The sequence below is a fragment of the Melanotaenia boesemani genome, chromosome 20 (genome assembly GCF_017639745.1).
Source record: "Melanotaenia boesemani isolate fMelBoe1 chromosome 20, fMelBoe1.pri, whole genome shotgun sequence".
NCBI classification, from domain to species: Eukaryota; Metazoa; Chordata; class Actinopteri; order Atheriniformes; family Melanotaeniidae; genus Melanotaenia; species Melanotaenia boesemani.
Genome location: NC_055701.1, coordinates 21,425,528 through 21,445,173, shown reverse-complemented (window position 1 = coordinate 21,445,173; position 19,646 = coordinate 21,425,528). Strand labels below are relative to the sequence as shown.

At 40.0% G+C, this 19,646-nt stretch overlaps 1 protein-coding gene across 2 annotated transcripts in view; it reads right to left on the bottom strand.

Moving 5' to 3' along the window:
- trim9 (tripartite motif containing 9) overlaps positions 1–14,371 on the bottom strand; it is a 34,237-nt gene extending 19,866 nt beyond the window's left edge. For both annotated transcript variants that reach the window (XM_041972850.1, XM_041972851.1), the window contains exons 1-3: positions 13,423–14,371; positions 2,643–2,738; positions 1,441–1,563 (exon numbers count right to left, since the gene is read on the bottom strand). In XM_041972850.1, coding sequence (XP_041828784.1) covers positions 1,441–1,563; positions 2,643–2,738; positions 13,423–14,259 — 1,056 coding nt within the window. In that variant the 5' untranslated portion in view covers positions 14,260–14,371. The remainder of the gene's footprint in view (positions 1–1,440; positions 1,564–2,642; positions 2,739–13,422) is intronic.
- Between the last annotated feature and the right edge of the window lie 5,275 nt (positions 14,372–19,646).

Genomic DNA, 19,646 nt, shown 5'->3' with positions numbered 1-19,646 from the left:
TGAAAAATTAATCCCTTCTGTTGTTACATAACTACGTTATCATGTAAGACATTTGCATGATGTCAGTCTAAATTTTATTATTTTTTTTTGTCTCAAACAAAGATAAAAAAAAACAAATTTTAAATCAGATGAAAACAGAAGTTGAGTTACTGCAGCAATGAACAATGTGAGAAAAATTATTTATTTTTCAGGACTGAATTTTGATCTGTCCTCTTGCCTGATAACAGCACGGATAAACTTCAGCACGCCGGTAGCCCTAAACTGGAGAATGTGGGCATAGAAAAAGAGTGGATAGATGGTCTATTGTAGCTGTTGAAACTGTCATCATGCCCACAAGACAGGCAATCTTTAATATATAATAAATTTTAAACAATTGAAAATCAGGTTTCTCTTCCTGGTGCTATTTTGCAAAGAGCTACTGTGCCTGATTGCAAACAACCAACAAGAGCCAGTTGCCATTTTTAGAGTTGCTGTGGTTACTAGTATATGGATAACGGCAGATTCTTCTGAAAGGGGAGGAGACATCTAAAGCACATCAGAGATGAACAATGACCTCTTGATTTAGTTAAGCTAGTTGTTCTAACCTGGTTCTGCTCCAGTACTGGAGAGCATTTACTTTTTGATCAACACATTCTGACTCCCACCTTCTTGCTTGTGTTATATTAAGGTTTACTGCAGTAAAACAGTTTTTGCTACATCATCCCAATAGAAAAATCTTCTATTTCTCTCCATGTCAGACGGTATGCCTGGAAGAAAAATGTGTGCTTGTCAGTGCAGCATGTGAGTATGCTCAGATGCTGCTCTGCACCGGCTGTGCTCCTCAGCCCACCTACACGTGTGAAACTTTGATTCTACACAGCATCCAAGCATGAAATTGGATGCTGCACAGCACCAATGTATCTCCCTCCTCTCCTCTCACTAATATCCCACATTCAATGTGTTGAAGATGCTTTAAAGAAAAATGAGGCCATAATACATTTAAAATCAACATAACTTAGTTTGAGTTGCATGCATCTATATCAAACCTATATGATCGATGATCAGAGGAAAAATATTTCTTTTAAGTTAAACCCATCAAGGAAAAAATAAATATTCAAAACAGGCCGCCCATTATATATTTTATAGCCAGATAAAATACAAAGATTGTATACTGCAACCAAGATGTATAAGTCTTTTTTAAGGAAGCTAATGGCTTCAGTTTATCAGTGTAATCAGATTTTCGGACCCATCAGGGAGGCACCAGTTTCACTTTCTCCACTAGATCCATCAGTCACAATCATTCTTTCATTTAGTTCATCTTGTTTTGCATGCAAGTGTAAATCCAGCTCCAAAACAGTAACTTTAACGGGAGAAACAACAACATTTCTATGGTTTTACTCTATATTTGTAGTCATTCTCACTCCCACGTTTGCAGAAAGGATTCCGGTCATGCTCACTGACCTTCAGCTTGTGCTCGTGCTCCTTGTTTACTTGAGCCAGCAGCTGGGCCTTGCGTCGATTCAGGGCATCTATAAGGGCGTCACACTGCGCCACCAAGCAAGCTTCAAACTCCACGCCATTTTCCTGCAGGATGAGCAAATGCACAAAGAGGCTCACAAGACAGACACAGTGAAAAGCATCAAAAGATGAGACGTCTCCAGTCATTTTTAGCTGGTGATGGTAATTACTGGTAGAATCACAGGATGCCAAATTATGAGCAGGATGTTTACACTAAATGTATTTTAGATTATAGTAAAATTAAATGAGGAAAATGTCAGTTTGCAGAGATGTGTTCTCCAGTTTTATCATCCATCAGGCAAGATGTTTAAGTGACACAATCATGAAGAATCAATGTAATATTCATATAATAACATAACATACTGTTCATTTTTACACATCTCAAATATTTCCTCCTCTTTGCACCTCCTCTGACTTACACTCAGAGTGTCTACACAGTGTTTTCCACCCTCATGTGTCTGGGTCTGTATGATGATGATCAACAGGGCCATTTAATCCCACCTTCCTCCTCTAATCACCCCATTGCGCTGACCACAGCTTTGTCTCCACACGAGCATCTAAATTTAGTCTGGGTGTTTGCGGTATATTAGATCTCAGTAGATTATATCACTGCATGTGGGTGATATGTCGGTTCCACTTAAATCAGTACCACAGGTGTAGCAGACAAACGTTCTGCTACCAGGCAACAGTTTCAGTGGGTATAACTCCTGCCACTGTATTCAGCCTCTCTTGCATCATGTCGGTTTTTGTTAAATGTGCTGAATATCTCTGTATGCATCGAGTCCAACACAGAAGCCTTTGAAAATACTGTGTAACTTAGCTTTGTTGGATGTTAAAATCCTCTGTGGAAGGACAAAGGGGGTAGTCGCAGGAGTGGAACTAAGAGGGGGTCAGGGGGTGTCCATTTTATAGTCCAAACCAAGGATTACAAAATGTGCCCAGTGACATTCAGAATAATACAATGAATCTTGTTTTCCCCTTGCATTCTTTACTGCAATGACAGGACTGGGATCACACAGGGTGAGGAAAAAGGATCAACAAAATGTCAACACAGATGAGATTTTAATCTGTGCATTTCATGCAGAAAATGAGAGTTGTAATCAAGAAAACCCATTATTTCTGTATTTTTAGGTGTGTTTAAGTACCTGGATGTGCTGCACCATGTTTCTCAGCTGGACCAAGAACTCCTTGGCCTCAGTGGCTCGGTCTGACAGTCCGTTTAGAGCTTGGGACAGCTGACCCTGTGGAGAGAGAGGCCATCAAAAATACTGAAGCTTACAGCGCTGCTAATATGGGTTTCTACTGCACTAAAATGATAACAGACTCCAATTTCTATAGTTAGTGATGAATCTTCATCTATAGTGTATGCTTATCCAGGTTATTGAGCTGAAAGCAAAGCTTTCAACAGCTTTATTTACAGCAATACATCAACACAGGTACATGAATGCATCATGGTGCAACAAACAAACTAAAATACATCTTCAAATATAATTTTTCCATGTTATCTGTTCAAATTAGTATAATTCTTTTAAAAGTCATAGGGATTAATAATAATAATAGTGGATTGGATTTATATAGCGCTTTTCAAGACACTCAGACTGCTTTAAACTGAATCCATTATTCATTCACTCCACAGACACACACTGGTGTTTGTAAGCTACACATGTAGCCACAGCTGCCCTGGGATACACTGACGGACGCATGGCTGCCAGTTTGCGCCAACGACCTCTCAGACCACCACCAAACTTTCATTCACAGTCACATTCACATTCATAAACCAGTGATGCTGACAAATACATTTCTACTTTTGCATATCTTCTGCAACTAACCAGCTGCATATGTGCTCAAGTGGAATACAGCCCTGAGAGGATCATTTATATTTAAGCATTTGTTCAAATATATCAAGTCATATAGTTGCAATATTCAGTAATAACATTGCACATCGAATTTTTTCCTAATATCAAGCAGCCATAAAGCTCATTTTACATGCTGGGAAATTAGTCATTACATAAAAAGACATATATTTTCATATTTACAGTCTTTTTTAATCTAACTTTTTTAAGACTCTGTGCCAACTTCTATATTATTTCCTGCCTTTCTTTGTCTTGCATGCCAGTAAACTGAACATATCTGGATTATTGGACTTCTGGTGAGAAAAAACTAAATACTTAAAGTTAATTGTGTGTTTCTTCTCGTTTTATTAACTCAACAATAAATATATAGTATAAACTGCATGCAAATTACTAATAGATAGAACTGTGCAGGCTTGTGGCTTAGTGTCTAATAATCACAACCCTCCTGTCTGCAGACCAGTAACACACCCTGTTTTAGTGAGAGTTACAAGTTTTCCACTACAGTTTTCCATCACCGTTTATGCAGAAACTGAAGTAACATCATGAGAACTTGACATTAACAGGAAATACACATGGAGGCAGCTCAGCGTGAGTCACCCTGCGTGCAGATTCTCATCCCTGTCGTTCAACATACACTACATGAAGGTTCAGCATCCAAAGTCATTGTGTGCAGCTGTTATTCGGTGAAAGCCGTTTGGAGAACTCAGAAAGGCTCTAGATAAAAACAAAGCAGCTTTTCAATGCTGCTGAGAATCTGACATTTTGAAGTGTCAAAGTTTCACCCCTGAGACAAAATGCAGTGTCAGCCCAATTCTTACTCACAAAATGCCATTTCCAGCTCAAACTGGAATGATGCGTACATACACAGGCACTTAGCATTGTTATTATTGGATTATAGCTCCTACGTATGAAGAGCTGAGGAGAGCACATGTGACAGGAAATACCATCGTTGTGGATATGTGCGATGACACAGAAGGTTCCTGTTTGGACAGCATGGAAATAAACGGGTAGTTCATGTGTGTGAAGTGAGGACTATGTGAACAAGGGGGTGACAAAGGGGAGGAAGATGGGGGCCTGACCCTGTGGGAACCTTGTTCGGTTGAATTAACAACCATCAAGTTGGGGGCCACACTGTATTTTGGGTTCTTTTGGATTTAATCCAACCAAAGACATTAAAGAAAAATCTATTTAGCTGCGGAAGAGAGCAATAAAACCAGCAGCTAGCTGATAAAGAGGAAAACGCTGTGAAAACAATCCATCACATACAGACAGCTTCTCTGTGTCAGACCAGTTTCTGGTATGTTAGTCAACCAAATGGGAATCAGTCTGCGGGGACCAACAGCTGACCTTTAACTTCAGCGTTTGGGAAACCGTGACAGCTGCCGCCAACATGAGTTCACAGCGATGGGGACAGTCTGAGCCGGCAACAGCTGAGCAAAGATCTAAATGTAAACTTCTCAGGACTGTTTAGGATTTCCTTTTTGTTAACTAGGGACTCATATTTCAATCTCTCAAGAGGCTCAACATGATGGCCAAGAAGCCTCATGTAAGATTACACAAAAGTATGAGGAACATTTTGGAGAATTTAACTTTTACAAGAACAACTAATATGTCAGTATATAGAACAATGCATGTACTGTAACAAAATATTCTACCTGCTTGCACCTACGGTAACTAAAACATCAATGTGAATGCTAAACTATATGATCAAGACTATTTTTAGCTGAACTAAGGGATTTCCATTAAGCCAGAAGTCTTTTTTGTGCAGTTTGTTTGGTGCATAATTGCAAAAACTAGATTTAATGAGCCTTAGAGGTGCTGGTGGGCAGATTTCCTTTTTTAATGCAACGCTAATAAGCTAACACTTCTGGGGCTCCAGCTGCATTTAAAAATAACAGGACAAGAAGACATGTTGCCTCCTGGTGTTTGAGGATGAGCCCGGTTCCCGTCAGCCTGGATCTCTTAGCTGCCTCCATCATTTTAAGATCCTGTCAATCACACTCAACCTGTCCGAAGCATTCATTCACACCCTGCTGGTTTCATTTCAGATCAGCCAGGTCACTCACACCTGCCCTTTCATCTGTCCTAAATTGAAGTTGCTTTTCTCTCTCAGCTCTCTCATTTTCTCTGCGTGACACAATGATGGACGTTGAAGGAGTGCACGTCTAGGCCAGTTAACAGTCAGCGTGCGTTCAGCGACTGAGCACATGAAATGAAAAGCACTTGATTGTCTGGAGGCGTTTTTGGTGCGCTGTCTGTTCCAGAGCCTGCAGAGCTCAGTCCTAAAAACCAGGTCAAAGGAAAGTGGAGACAGTTTTATTTCTGCACAGCTCACGGCTACTTCCTGCTCTACAACGTTCACATTGCCAAAGCCGGCAGGTCGGCATATGGGAGGACAGACTTCAGCAACAAATGGGTTGAAAAGCAAGATAAGACTGAGATCCAGACTTCAAAGATTACGATTGTTGAAAGAGAGAGAGGCAACAATCTAACCTCCCAGATCAGATGTGAGAAACATGATCAGGTTTCTACAATTCTTTTGATGATTGATGATAACTATTAGAGATAACTTATCACGCATGATATTTACATCTCCTCATACTTGCATTTTCATTTCTTGCCAGGGGTAATAGATCTCTCTGTCACGGCATGAGATGTGGCTTTTAGAACTGGCTGGAGCGAAAAAGTCTTTTCAAGTTCCATCTGAACAATCCTCCATTTACATCAAGCTGTCCCTGAAGTTACAATACATTTTGTTCAGGCACAGTCCAAGCAGAAGCATCATGCAACATTACAGTAATGAAGAAGATGCTTTGGATTAGGTTCGGACGGTTTGCAGAGGTAGTGGGAGGGAAGGGAAAATGTTCCTGCTATTTGGGATTAATAATAATCTCAGTAATTAAACCAAGTGGGAACACGTGCGTGGCATGAATAATTAATCAGTGGCTCTGGGAGCGTATTTAATAAAGTAAGGTTGCCAATCTGTCACAGGGAAGCATGATTGTCAGAGGGGCTTCGGAAGCAGTTTGGATTTAAGCTCCCACTAGGAAGTGGGAAGTGCAAGGACAGAAGGGGGTAGGTATAATGTCACTGTTAAGCTCTTAAAGTCACAGAGGCAGAAAAGTAACGACACACCTCTTTGAGCTAATTAAAAAAAAAAAAAAAAAAAACACACACACACACACTTATTACTTCCACAGTAAAGATAGCTTCAGAGTTCCCATAACCTATTTTCATACATTTTTAAGCACCTGACACTTAAGTCGTGCTTCAGGGTTAAATACTTTGGCTATTTTCTTTAAACAGTCTTTTTAGGTACAGTAAAAACTCGTTAGTTGTTTACTTGCTGTAAACATAAAGAAGCTGATGGTCAATATTTGGTCAAAGAAAATCTCAGAGAAGCAAAGAAAAGAAAAAGGCCCTTTTCCCCAAAGCCCTCGAATAAAAAACAAAATCTAAGTTATTTTAAACAGCTTGATCACTGATTATGCTCCTTTCTGCAAAGTCATTAATCAGATACTATAACATGGTTATTTATTAGAGCTGCTGCAGTCTTTAGAGAATTCAGTTTTAAATATTAAGCAGGCAACTTCATTATATTCACTGCCTTGGGAACGTCTCTGTAGTTAAGTTATTACACGTTTGAAGACTTAAGATTCGGCCAGATTGTGACTAGGATTTTTCATGTTTAACATGATCCCATATGAGACGATCTTCCACGAGCAGCACCTAAGTGGCTGGTGCATTATTCACGACTTATATCTGCCATCATCAATAATGCACAAGAAGTCATTAACAATCCACACACAGAAATAAAGATGAAGCTTCAGTGATCATTATAATGATAAAGGGTTTTGAAAGTTGCCACAGTTACTTCACATAAGAAAAAAATCTATATTTTCCTTCCAAGGAGCCAGACTTTTTTCTTTTTTAATAATTTTTTAGAGTAGCCTTAAGCAATAGTTGTTCACGCTTTCTGAAAGTCTTCCAAAGTTGTCTTTGGACATTTATTCCGCCGTGTTTAAGCCAATTAACCTATGAATCATTCAAACAAAAGAAAAGGCACATAGCTCAATGGATGAAAGAACAACTTGGCCAAAAAAAAAAAAAAAAAAAAAAAAAGCTACATTGTTTTAGCTACATTTTCTGTTCTTAAAATTCAGAAAAATTAGGATCAGCTAGATTAAGAATGAATTTTTAATTAGGTGCTTAAATGGTTTATGTATTTCCTATTTGCATGTCTGTTTCTGTGTTGCTTTTCCTATTGCCCTTTTTGATTTGCTCTGTCATTTAATATCTCTACTTAGCTTGGTTCAGTTTTTCTATATCACATTAGAGGTTATTTTACAGGTAAAATCTGGTAAAAATATGTAAATTTGTCAATAATCAAAGTGGAGAAATGATGACGATGATGACATCAGGCTCACTGGAGGTTTTAACCTTCCCTCAGCTCCTCCAGATTTCAGCTTGAGCTCACTTTCTTACTCAACTGCTGTCCTCATTTCTGGGTTTAAATAAGTCCAAACATCTGACTTGATTTAAGTATGGACTTCTTTCTTTTGCTTTCCCATTTCAGCCACAAAGGAGCACCAGCACAGTGGATATTTGAGGCATTTGTCTGTCTCCAGTTGCATGCCCAGAGCAAGCTAAAATATTCAGCCAATCAAAAGCTCCCATCTCACAGCGCAAGCCTTTGTTTTCTCTGGGACCAAAGAAGAAGACTCATTGCCACCATAATAAATAATCTGCCTTTCCTACCTGCTCAGTGTTTCACTTCTTCTTTCCAGGCAGTCGGGGGGTCACTCAGTCACTTTAATTTTTCTGTACTTTATCTCCCTCTTTCATTAACATTTGCACAGTTAATCTCTTTCCATGCAGCTGGAGGGGTAAATATTACTGCCTGTAATGGAGCAGCATCAAACTAAACACCGACTGTGAAAATTCATTGTGTAGAAGCCTGATTTTGTCCCCTTGTCTCATCGCATCAGTGTGCCTTTTGTTTCAAAGAGTCGAATGACCTGCATTCTTAATCTGTACAGCATCTTTTCTAACAGAGAAGACACACTTGATGATGTAGTCCGTGTTATAACAACAGGCTGATGGACCTCTGGTGATTTGCTATTAACAAGGTTGGGCAGGTGAGAGCTCGGAGTTGTCTCTGGTCTAAGGAAAAAATGCTAACCATTCACCTGTTAAGGAGCTGGAAGATGATGATGATGTAGAATATTTTTGCAATAATATTGAGGTATAGTCAAATGAAAAATTCTAATGCATCAACTGTAAAGTGCAGCAAACATGAATATTTATAAAACAGAGCTAAGCTGCAACAGCACAATGTTCTCATTAAATGTTTTCCAAGAATCATCTCCAGATTTCTGAACTAGATGAGCTCAACTTTCCAATATTAAGGTCTTTGAATGACTTCTACTTTGTTAACTGAGGCTCCAGTAAAAATGAGATGAGCTCAAAGGACACTGACACTGGTGCAAAATGAAGAAGCAAAGAGTCCAGATGGAGGCTGATTCTAGTCAAGGGCAGAGTTGGCTGCCACTGAGGATGAGGAGCATGACAGCTGCTCAGGTGATCCTGCTTATCGTCACCATTCTGTTCATCCCCTTTGTTACGGGTAAAGAAAAGGATGATTAGTCCTGGCACTTTGGTAAGCACATAGTAAAATCCTCACACTATTTTTGTAGTCGTAGGCAGTGTTTAATAGTGATAAAATTAGATGATTTTGTGCAAGTAGTAGGAAAATTGGAATAATATCACTGTGTTATAAACCTAATCATAAATCATCTTGCAGAAACAACACACACATAAACACATAAAAAAACAACACCAGTCTAAAACTGGAATGCAAGGAGACGGTAAGAACAGCCTCCCAAGGTGAAACTAATTAAAAAGCAAAATATGATTTCACTTTCATGTGAATTTATTATCCTCTGGTTTGGTGCTGTCGCACTTATTCCACCATTTGCTCTGTTCTTCTAACGAAGGCTTGTCTGCTGGCTGATGAGATGTGCACTTTCCTTTGCAGATGAAACACGTGATTGCATGCAATGTTTTGCATGACCAGGATAAAAAGCAAAAACAACTACCTGCAGTATGAAGAGTGCATGTCAGAGTGCAGAACAGTCATTTGGCCATAATGTAGTCCAGTCACAGGCAAAATGAACTCAATTTCTTCTGTCTTCTGCATTAAATTTAGTATTTTTTAGGCATGCTTACCAATTCATTTTGATTGTGTCTGTAACTGTATATGGCTGCTTTATTCTGTGGAGTGTTTACAAACAGCCCCACAGCAGGGCTGTTTGTAAACACAAAGGATGCAGACTGACAGTGGGTCTTACTCCTAGAAGCAGTTGGTGGTCAAATCAGTAGAAAAGGACAGGGATCCTGCAGACAGTGTCCGACTTTTAAAGGCATTCCCTTCGCTCACGCTGGGTTCACAGAGGCTGCAGGTATCATACACAAATCCACTGCTGACAACATCAGCCCCAAGATTGTGACGAGACTTTTAATAGTCGTCCCAGCACCAGTGCTGTCTGTCCTCATTAGCTTGCTTTTTCAGGCTTCGAGGATGAGAGCTTGCAGAGCATCTGTCGTCATGTCAATTTTTGTTAGACCTGCTTTTTCTTCAAGAGCAGCTTAGGATCAAACACATGCTGACATTAAAGAGAAGCACATATACACACCAGAAGAGGAAAAACTCCCTTAAAGCTTTTGGAAATTACTCCAGACTTACAAAGGGAGATTTTCATCGTCTGGGTTAAAATCTGCACCTGCAGCCACTGATTTATCTCTCTTTCTGTAACGCACAAGGACAAACTCATTTTCTGCTTCAATCTGCTACTTATATTCTCTATGCCCACAGAGCTTCTCGTTCTTAAGCCTCTGTCTGATTAGTGGTCTTTAATTGCTTCTGAGCCAACAGTGCATGACCTAAACTGCATTTGGTGCCCCCTTATGACATCCGTGAAGAATCGAGTACAACTCAGCATGTAGAGCTCTGACACTTTGACCATACATCTTTGGTCTCTATAATGTGATTTAAGGAGATTAATGCTGGCATCCTGTCACCACTCGGACACAAACATGAAGAGGCAGATGAGCTGGGTGAGTCACAACATTGTTCTGTGACTGAAATTGACTTGGGGTAGATTACATGGAACACAAGTGTGATTTAGACACAGACCAAAGAAGAGGGGGAGGGGGCCTTAGAGATGATCAAGTTTTCATTGCTCGTGAGACTAGATGAGAGGCTGGAAAAGCGAGTAAATGGAGGAAAAGGAGCATGAAGAGCACGAGTAGTTTCAGAGCGTGGACACAGATACAGTTAAAGCTGGAGTAGGACGCTGTAAAGCATCTGGGATTGAGTCCTTGTTGGGTCCAGTATCTTAGCGACCTCTGCAGCTCTACACCACATCAAAAGGGATTCGGTTGCCATGGTGGCAGCTTGTTTAAGACCTTCCCCACAAACTGGGAAATGCTACACAAAGATAGAGAGAGCACATTTTCTCCCTGACCAGGAAGATGATGCTGCAGATTAAAATCCTTCATATAATCTCAGCAGGGAAATAAAAAAGATGTTACCAGATGATGGAGCTGCGTAAACCTGAGTGTAAATGCTGCAGTTGTGAATTCGTTATCAAGTTTCATAGTGAATCAACATTCAGTGGCAATAATGAAAAATACGGCAGCACAGTCAGAACAACTTAAGGATCAAGCAACAAAAAGCTTTGATCAGTTTTATGATTTATGATTAAAAACTAAGATGTGTTTTGATCTTTTATGGTTGGATCAGACTCATCACAACAAATATATGAAGTCAGAAGAGGGTGATCAACTTTAAATTTACTTTGCAATTTAATTAATTATGAAGAAACAATTTAGCCTAAAATAACCATATTATATGCAGGAACCCTTTAGCTCCAGTCTTCTACCACAGGCCTGGATGGTTCTGTGTACTACCTCAGCTGTTCTGAGGAGTGTGATTTTTTGGTGAGGGATTACTGATGGTGTTCCTGGGATCAACTCCACTGAAGCCACTGTTGATGTTACTGTTGTTTTGGATGGCTACATCTAACACTGGTCAGCCATCACCAGTTCATCAGTCTTCATCGGTATCCCGGCTCTATCATTCTCCACCACCTTTCATGGTGTCTACCATTTTCCAGCCAAAACTCAATTTTCACACTATTCCAAAACTCACAGTATTCCAGCCACCTGGTTATGGCGTCCATGTATATCTAACCTGCCTGGGTCTTACATGCCACAATGTGCTGAACTGTCTCAGAGGTCAGTTTACACAGCCTGCATCTTGGGCCCTATCTGGTGGGGTAGACACCGACCTCCATCACTTATGTACTTAGTACCTGTTCTCATGTGGCCATAATCAATGCCTCTGTGCTATCGTTCAAACCAGGCTTCTCATGTCTTGATGTCAACTCTTCAATCTGTTGGTGGTACATGCCACATTAAGCTGATTCTTCAGGATTCTGATTTTAAACCACTCTAAATGCAACTATACTGCACATAGGAATATTTCTACAAAAAAAGTACCTATTCCTACACTTTATATCACTGAGTTGTTAACCTGCTAATTGAGAAAATTCATTTGTATGTAAGGTTTATCACTTTATTTTGTGTACATTTTAGATAAATCATGAGTGTTGTAAACACTAAGAAACAAGAATCTTTATTACTGTGTATGATTTTAAAGATTTTTTACACTCAGAGCTAAAAAAAACACCCAAAAAACAAACCTTTCTTAAGCTGTGCCAGTCCCTAAATCTCAGCCATCTGTTACAACTCTGTGGGTCAGAAATAACCAGGTGCTGCGATGAAGACCAAATACAGGGCAGCGCTACTGGATATTTGCACCAGTATCCCAGTTCCCATTGATTGGTTTCTAAAAATACCTCTTTCGTATTTCAGATCCAAGAAAAAAATAAGCACATAAGGTTGGCAATTTTTCAAGTGATGGAAGTTGTGAGTGAAATGTTGAACCCCCTGACTCTTCCATCAGTTTCTACAATTGCAATGCACACCTGAGCTATCTCACCATCATTTACAAGACCTGACTGGACTGGGACCCTGCTTAATGTTGCTGTTTTGGAGACATACAAGACCAGTTGTGAGAGTAACGGATGCAGGCAGCTTATCTGTTGGGAGGTAATGGTGTGTATGTGTAAGTTTGTGCAGAAAGCCTGAATGCATTTTCTATTTTTTAAGATTTTTTTTTTTAATATGAAAACTAGATGACACCATCACATCTCTCTCCCAGTGTATGAGTGTATGTGGGTGGATGTGTGTGAGAAGGGCTATATCTAGCTCTACGTCGTCCCTCTTCACTACAAGCTGCACTTTGAGGGTGAAGGTTGCTGGTGCAGAGGTGTAGATAAACTTGGCTTCGGAAATGTGGCTGCCCACAACAACTCAGCTTCCAAAATAGCACCCACATACATCCACATTAAAGGGCTGCATCTGTGGTTCACTGGCTCCTATTAAAGTATAGCACCAACATTAGCCATGCCTAATGATCTCCAGGGTGCCTGTGGGCTGTCAAAGCACAGACGGGAGGGAACATAGAGTGAAGGAATTTGAAGGATGGTGGCTCAGAAGACAAATGGCCAAGAGCTGAAAGTGTGACAGAAGCTGTAGAACTTAAGTTTGTCATAAAAGAATAAGTGTAGAAGTCATGTGACACAGGTTACTGATAAAATGGGCCTGACTTTAAAACAGAATCTCAAACAGAGCTGCATTATCACAAGTTTGCCCAGGTGAAATGTTCCAAATTTAGAGACTCAAGCATTTCTCCAAGTTGCCTGGCACAAGAAATGATGATGTTTCCAGGAATGAAGAGAGAAGCTTTCATTTTTAGACACGAGAAGGAACATCCCTATCACTTTCTCTCACTAAGGAACAAACAGGACAAGGTCAATTCAACACAGACTTGTTGCGCAGCACAGAAAATCATGAATCATGGAGAAAGCCTGCAGACACAAACGTAGAGAGAAAAGACGCACCGGTATAAGCAACACATTCGGATGGATCAGTTTCATGTACGTACCTTGTGCAGTTTCCACATTGCACCCAAAGCTTTGACTTCATGCGTGCCGTGTTTCCCCTCCTCCAAACACTGATAGCACACAGGCGTCTTGCACTGCACGCAGTACATGCTGAGATTTTCCAGTTCGTGTTCTGTGCAAGTGGAGATTTTGCGGGGACTTGCGCGGCGGCTTATCCGCCCCTGCGCTGGCGGCACCAGGCGGTGCTTAGCGAGGGGACCGCGGGGTGGATGGCAGCGCAGGCGGCACGGGTCGCAGTAGAAGACGTCGCACTGCTCGCACATGACAGTGGCCTCCTTTGGACTCTTCTCGCAGAGTTGACATTTAAGAGCGGCCGCTTTGCTCTGCTGGTACCTGTCCACCACCCCCTCCAGCACCCGGTTCTTGGGGAATCCGCGGAGTCCCCGGTCGTCCAGGATGAGGCTGCGGTGACATTGCGGACAAGTGATGCAGGAGTTGCGCGGGATCGGCGGTAAGCAGCCGGGATGCGGTAGAAGGTGCTGCTGCGGTGGAGGCTGAGGAACAGTCGGGGGGAAAACACGGACCCCGTTAGGGGATTTTTGGCAGGGGGTGGTTGGAGCGCTGACGAAACCCCCGTAGGAACCGTAGCCACTGTCTGCCTCGCTGTACAAACTCATTTTATCCAAATCCAGATAATCATAATCTGAGACGCCGGATCCAGAGGCTCGGCTGCTCTGTGGAGACTCTGCCTCGGGGGTCTGCACAAGAATATTCCGCGCACACGCCAGGCAAATGTTATGGGAGCACGGTAGTATGATGGGCTCCCTGTAAAATGAGCCGCAAACTGGGCATTTTAACTCTTCCTCCATTTCATCCATAGCTGCGTCTGTGATGTGGGAGATTCCTCTGTGGATGTGAGAAACAGAAGTAACAGCGGAGCCTGATCTGGTTGCTCTCCGTGCGTAAGCGGAGCTCCTGCTGCTGTCACTGCAAGCGCAACCTTGACCAAAGGAGAGGCGTCAGTACCGGAGGAGGCAGAAACATCCTACACCAATAAGCAAAGAGCATCAGTGTCGGACTGGATTGCTATTGGGCAACCAGCAGATTGCAAATAACTATTGGACAACCCATCTGTCAGCGTGACGCTCCGATAATAAGCTTTATACTCTGAGATACACTGCGGATACATCACTGAATTTCCACTAATTCCAACCAAACACTTTAACAGGTTAAAGGAAAAACAAGAAAAAATAATCAAATAGATTAATAAACCAGTAAATTAAATTAGGATAGGAGATTCTAGAGCAATAAAATGGAAATATCCCTTCATATGGTTTCCATGAGGAAACAAAAAGCAAAGACTCAATTATGTATTGTGTCTTTGTTTTTAGGAAATTCTGCTTTAAGCCGATTAGTCTGGTCGTGGAATAAGTATTTACATGATAAAGAATAGCAAAACAATTCGAATTTAATTACATGCACATATCCCACCCAATTACTGTCACAATTAAAATAATTATGGTGGTTTTATGGAATATCTTTTAGATGCAGTATTTTGAGGCTGCATCAAGTTCACAAACATAATTCAGGAGTTAAGTTTTATTCACAGCAATGCCATGTTGTGTTTAACTTGCAAAATCCTAGTCAGCAACTGCTTTCACAACTCAACATATCTGAGTTATATGTTGTGCTTCCTATGTTATGTTTAAAATTATACATTGTTGGAAAGTTCTGCTGTGTTTAAATTTTAAAATTGTTATCATGAGTAAGAGGAACAGTACAGGAAAAGAAATCCACACCACCTCCAAATAAAGCATTGGGAAATAAACAAGAATGTTGTCTTGTTACATTTTCTGTCATGCAGAATGCGGTACCCTAATCAGTGTCCACAGCATGCAAAGATATATGTCAGAACCATATGCTTGGTTATTTATTTCCCACTGGAAGTGTGTGTGCACATGCGTAGTGACACCACCGGTGATTGTGGGTGGTACTTTGGGTGTGTTGAGGTTATTAATGAGTGTGCTCACCTGTGTTGGTTTGCGGCCTGGAGCATGGAGACAGGGTCAGCTTGAGGTGAAACTTTCTATTAACCATCATTGTTATTATCATTGTCACTGTCATTGTATATTATTAACATAATTTAAATGCATTGTTTTGATACAACCTTAAACATCCTGAAGCTCATCAAACAAAGTAAGTGTATGCTTCTTGAGATTGTGATATGGATGTAAAACAATAAAGCATCGTGACGTGTACTGTTTTAGTGTGACTCGTTTTGGATAAGTCCTCAAGTATTAGCCTGTTGCGGCATTTTAAGGTTAAGGTTAAAGTTGGTGCTCCGCAATAATGCATCTGTACATTTTTATCGTAAAAGTGTGGGATAAATTGAAGTATAATTTTTAATAGAGATGGGATTTATGGCTCTTTGAAGGGAGCCGGAACTTGAGGAGCCCTTCCTTTCAAAGTAAATTTTAGATTAATCATTCATTTATTTGGAACAAGCAGAGTTTTTTTTAAGTTAACCTTTCATGAAACTGAGTCAGTGTGATTTAGTCTTTATTGGAAGGAACTAAACAATTTGCATGAACCTGATTTAAGAGAGTTAGATCAAACAACTAGGGGGTATAAAGAAGATTAGTTCAGAGAACTAATGGATTTGAGTGAAGTCTAATGGTCGCCTGTGTTGATAAAACTTTCCATGCACATTTCTAGTAAAGTCAACTAATTCAGGATTAGCTTTTTGATTTGATTGCTTTGCATATTAATAACAAATATCCCCCAAACCAGCAGTCACAGTGGTAAACAGATTTTTTTTTCTGCTTTCTGGCTTTTCTAAGTTTACAGGATATTTTTCATCAATGTCTGATTTCAGTTGTGATCAATTGGTTTCAGGACGTTTGTGTTGTTTGTCTGTTTCTAACAGATTCCAAGGTGTTCAGTTTAAACTATAGTTTTATGGCACTGGATGGTAAATCTGAAATTAAATGTTAATTTGACCTGCCATTTAACAGGACTGCTGTCCTTATCCCTAACAGGGGGGGATTGATTTATTGAGCATGTCTGACTCTTTCAGTAAGCCATTTTTCAGTTTGTAATCGTTTTTTTTTTCCAGTTGACCTGTTATAACACAGAACATAATAACTGACCCTTTAACTGGTGGTAAATTGTTACCATGCCAAGCTGTGAACTGGATAGTTTTATAACTCTATGCATATTTGTTTAAAATTAAATGAATTCTATCTCTTGAGGTCATTCTCTGTTAAAACATATATTTCTGTATACTGACTGTTTATAACTGGATCTATACAAGCAAGGGCATTTTGTCTTTCAACTCCATTATCTTTAAAAGTCAGATTTCAGTTGAACTAAAACAATAATTAGATCATTGAATCTTTTTAAAATTAGCATGGTCAGTGAGCTTTTGGTTCTGCTAGATCTAGTCCAGTGTTTCTCAGTCCAGGTCCTCTGGACCCACTGCCCTGCATGTCTTACACATGTTCATATACTCCAACTTCAAGTTAATAAACTTCCTCAACAAGTTCTTTGCAGCCTGTTAACGAGCCATACATTTACTTCAGATGTGTTAAAGTGGGGTTACTTCTAAAACATGCAGGGCAGGTGGTCCTGAGGACCTGGATTGAGAAACACTGGGTTAGTGTCATGGATTGCAGGATGGGAGGAGGACAGAGAGGCAGGTGGAACACAGGAACAAATGATTTAATCCCAAATCCAGAATTACAGAAACCACATGACAGGTAAAAACCACAGTGAAACAGGATGGATGATGTGAAAGAGAAAAGAGGTAAAGTAACTAATAGGGAACAGGTGAAGTCTATTTGCAATTAAACCAGGTGAGCTAATGAACAGAATAGCAAAACACAATACACAAGGAGAATAAACAACAAAAAAACAGGAAATCAGACAAGACAATGAACCCATAAGGAGTGAAACTAAACTAAAAACACAGACCATGTCAGTTAGTTAGAAAGCTTTAAAAACAGTCATAATGTAACATCCTTGCATATTTGTGCCTTTCTTGCTTTTGTGGTGTACTGATTGCTGGACCTTGCCCAGGCCGCCCTTGATTATACAGCACCAGTGTCAGACAGAAACAGCCAGGAACCCTTCAGACTGGTTTACCAGAGCCTGGAGCTCTGGTAAACTTCTTATTAAAGACTGAAACTATTTATTTAGGATCTTTGGAAGTTATAGTGAACAGAATATTTTCTCTAAAAGCATTTCTTTTATGTTACCTGCAGAGGAAAAAAGAAGAAAGAAAATATAATTTATTTGATCACATAAACAAACACCAGGACTGCATTAAAAAAAAAAAGAAGAACTTTAAAAGTCTAAAAAAAAAAAGCTGCAGATTGTTTTTTTGTGCTGCACAGGATTTGGGTTGTTCGATGTTTGAAAAGCTTCTTTTTCCAGCTGCAGAGGGGCAAAGACCTGTCCAGAAGCAGATTAGACACATGGAAACTGACACTTTGTGAGATAAGATAAAGCAGCGGCACTCGAAGGATATTTCTCTTGAGTACCTCGTGCCTCCTCGTTTCTATGGCTAAATTCCTCTCAGTCATGTCTGAGATGTCCATGGCAACGTGAGCTCCCATATGGTCTTCAGCAAGGCCGTTGATATGGAAATGAAATGGAATAATCCCATTTAAAGCATGCTTATTTCTTAGACCAACAGGAGGCTCTCAGTGTGATTACATTTACATATTTTAAAGCACTTAAAGAAAAGGAAACACATAAATATAGAGATTTTATCTAATAAAGATAATCAATTAGCACTTGATAAAGTGTCCTGGCCTTTGAACAAATCAAAGTTTAAACACAAATAATCTGAGGATGTGTCATTTCTTCCCAAGCTGATAATGTTTCTGCTCATTATCCTTTAAGATTTGTGAAAATATACAACAAATGGCGAACTCATCCATGCGTATACATCTTTAGATTAAACCAAATGCAATGTTGATTCAGACCAAATGTTTGCATCAGAAGTCTGTCGGCTATTTTTGGATGCGTGCTTGCAGACGCCTCCAGCATGGTGACATTGTTTTCTGTGTAATCTCCTCAGTTCGGGGCCAAACTGCAGCTTCCTGTTTGTTACCTCCAACTACGCTGCTAAATCTCTATTTCATCTTTTTTATTTATTTATTTCTTTTTTTTATCTTTGTTCTTCAGTGCCAACACTCTCCTACTGCCAAGACGCACACACACCAGGCAGCTCTGAGAGAAAACCACAGATTTATTTATTCTTTTACATCTCAGTGATCGCTTCCCACCGTCAGTGCCATTTAACTGCTGCTGTCAGTACATGCACTAGAGAAAATTTATAATCAATGTAAAATTATCAGTAAAAACAAATGTTTAATGGAGAATACTGATTAGTTTACATGATCAAAATGTTTCTGTTTCTGTATGTTAATAACACGATTTTCATATGAAAACTTTGCCACAAATAGTTTTAAATGGTCTTGTAAATAAAGTCTTAATGATTTCTAGAAAAAAAATGGACCTCTCATTTCAATGTTTCTCACTGCAGGAGAAAATGGATGCGTGGACATGGAAACATGGACATTCAGTGAGTCTCATTATAGGTGTCTGAGAATTAAGTGACCTACATTTTCACTCAGTCTGGCCTCTGTGACTCACATGATCAATCTAGTAATGATAGATTTCACAGGGATGCACATTTTGACTGCACCAGCTAGACGCTGTAAAGATCAGGCCACTGTCTTTACAGCCATAATTAAACCGTGTCTGAAGTTTGGCAGTGTCATTTTTCATTGGATGCAGTTATTTGTAAAACAAAAGTGCAACAGAAGGTGACAGAGAAAGCCATGAAACCTATCTCCAGTGGCTTCACTCCAACACTGCAATCTTAATCTATTCAGAGCAGGCTACCATACACAAAACTATACATTTTGAGATGGTTGTTATTTAGCAGAATCTTATCCAGGCTAATGAGCATCACCTTTACTTTGGCTAACAGCTAATTTGCGCCAAAGTACTGTTGCTACTCAGCAAGTGGATCCATTTTATAGCAGGAATCACTCAAATGATTTAAAAAAAAGGAAACAAAAGTCAACTTACAGTAAAGCTGTGCTTCTTTCTTTACAGGATAAAGTTTCCTTTTGTGTGTATTAGCTCAACGCTGAGCCACAGACTCTGCAGCTACAGAGACGTCTGTGTAAAGAAGTACACAGACTGCAGGAGCTTTACAATTCACAGCTCATGCTAGATGGAAATATCTCTG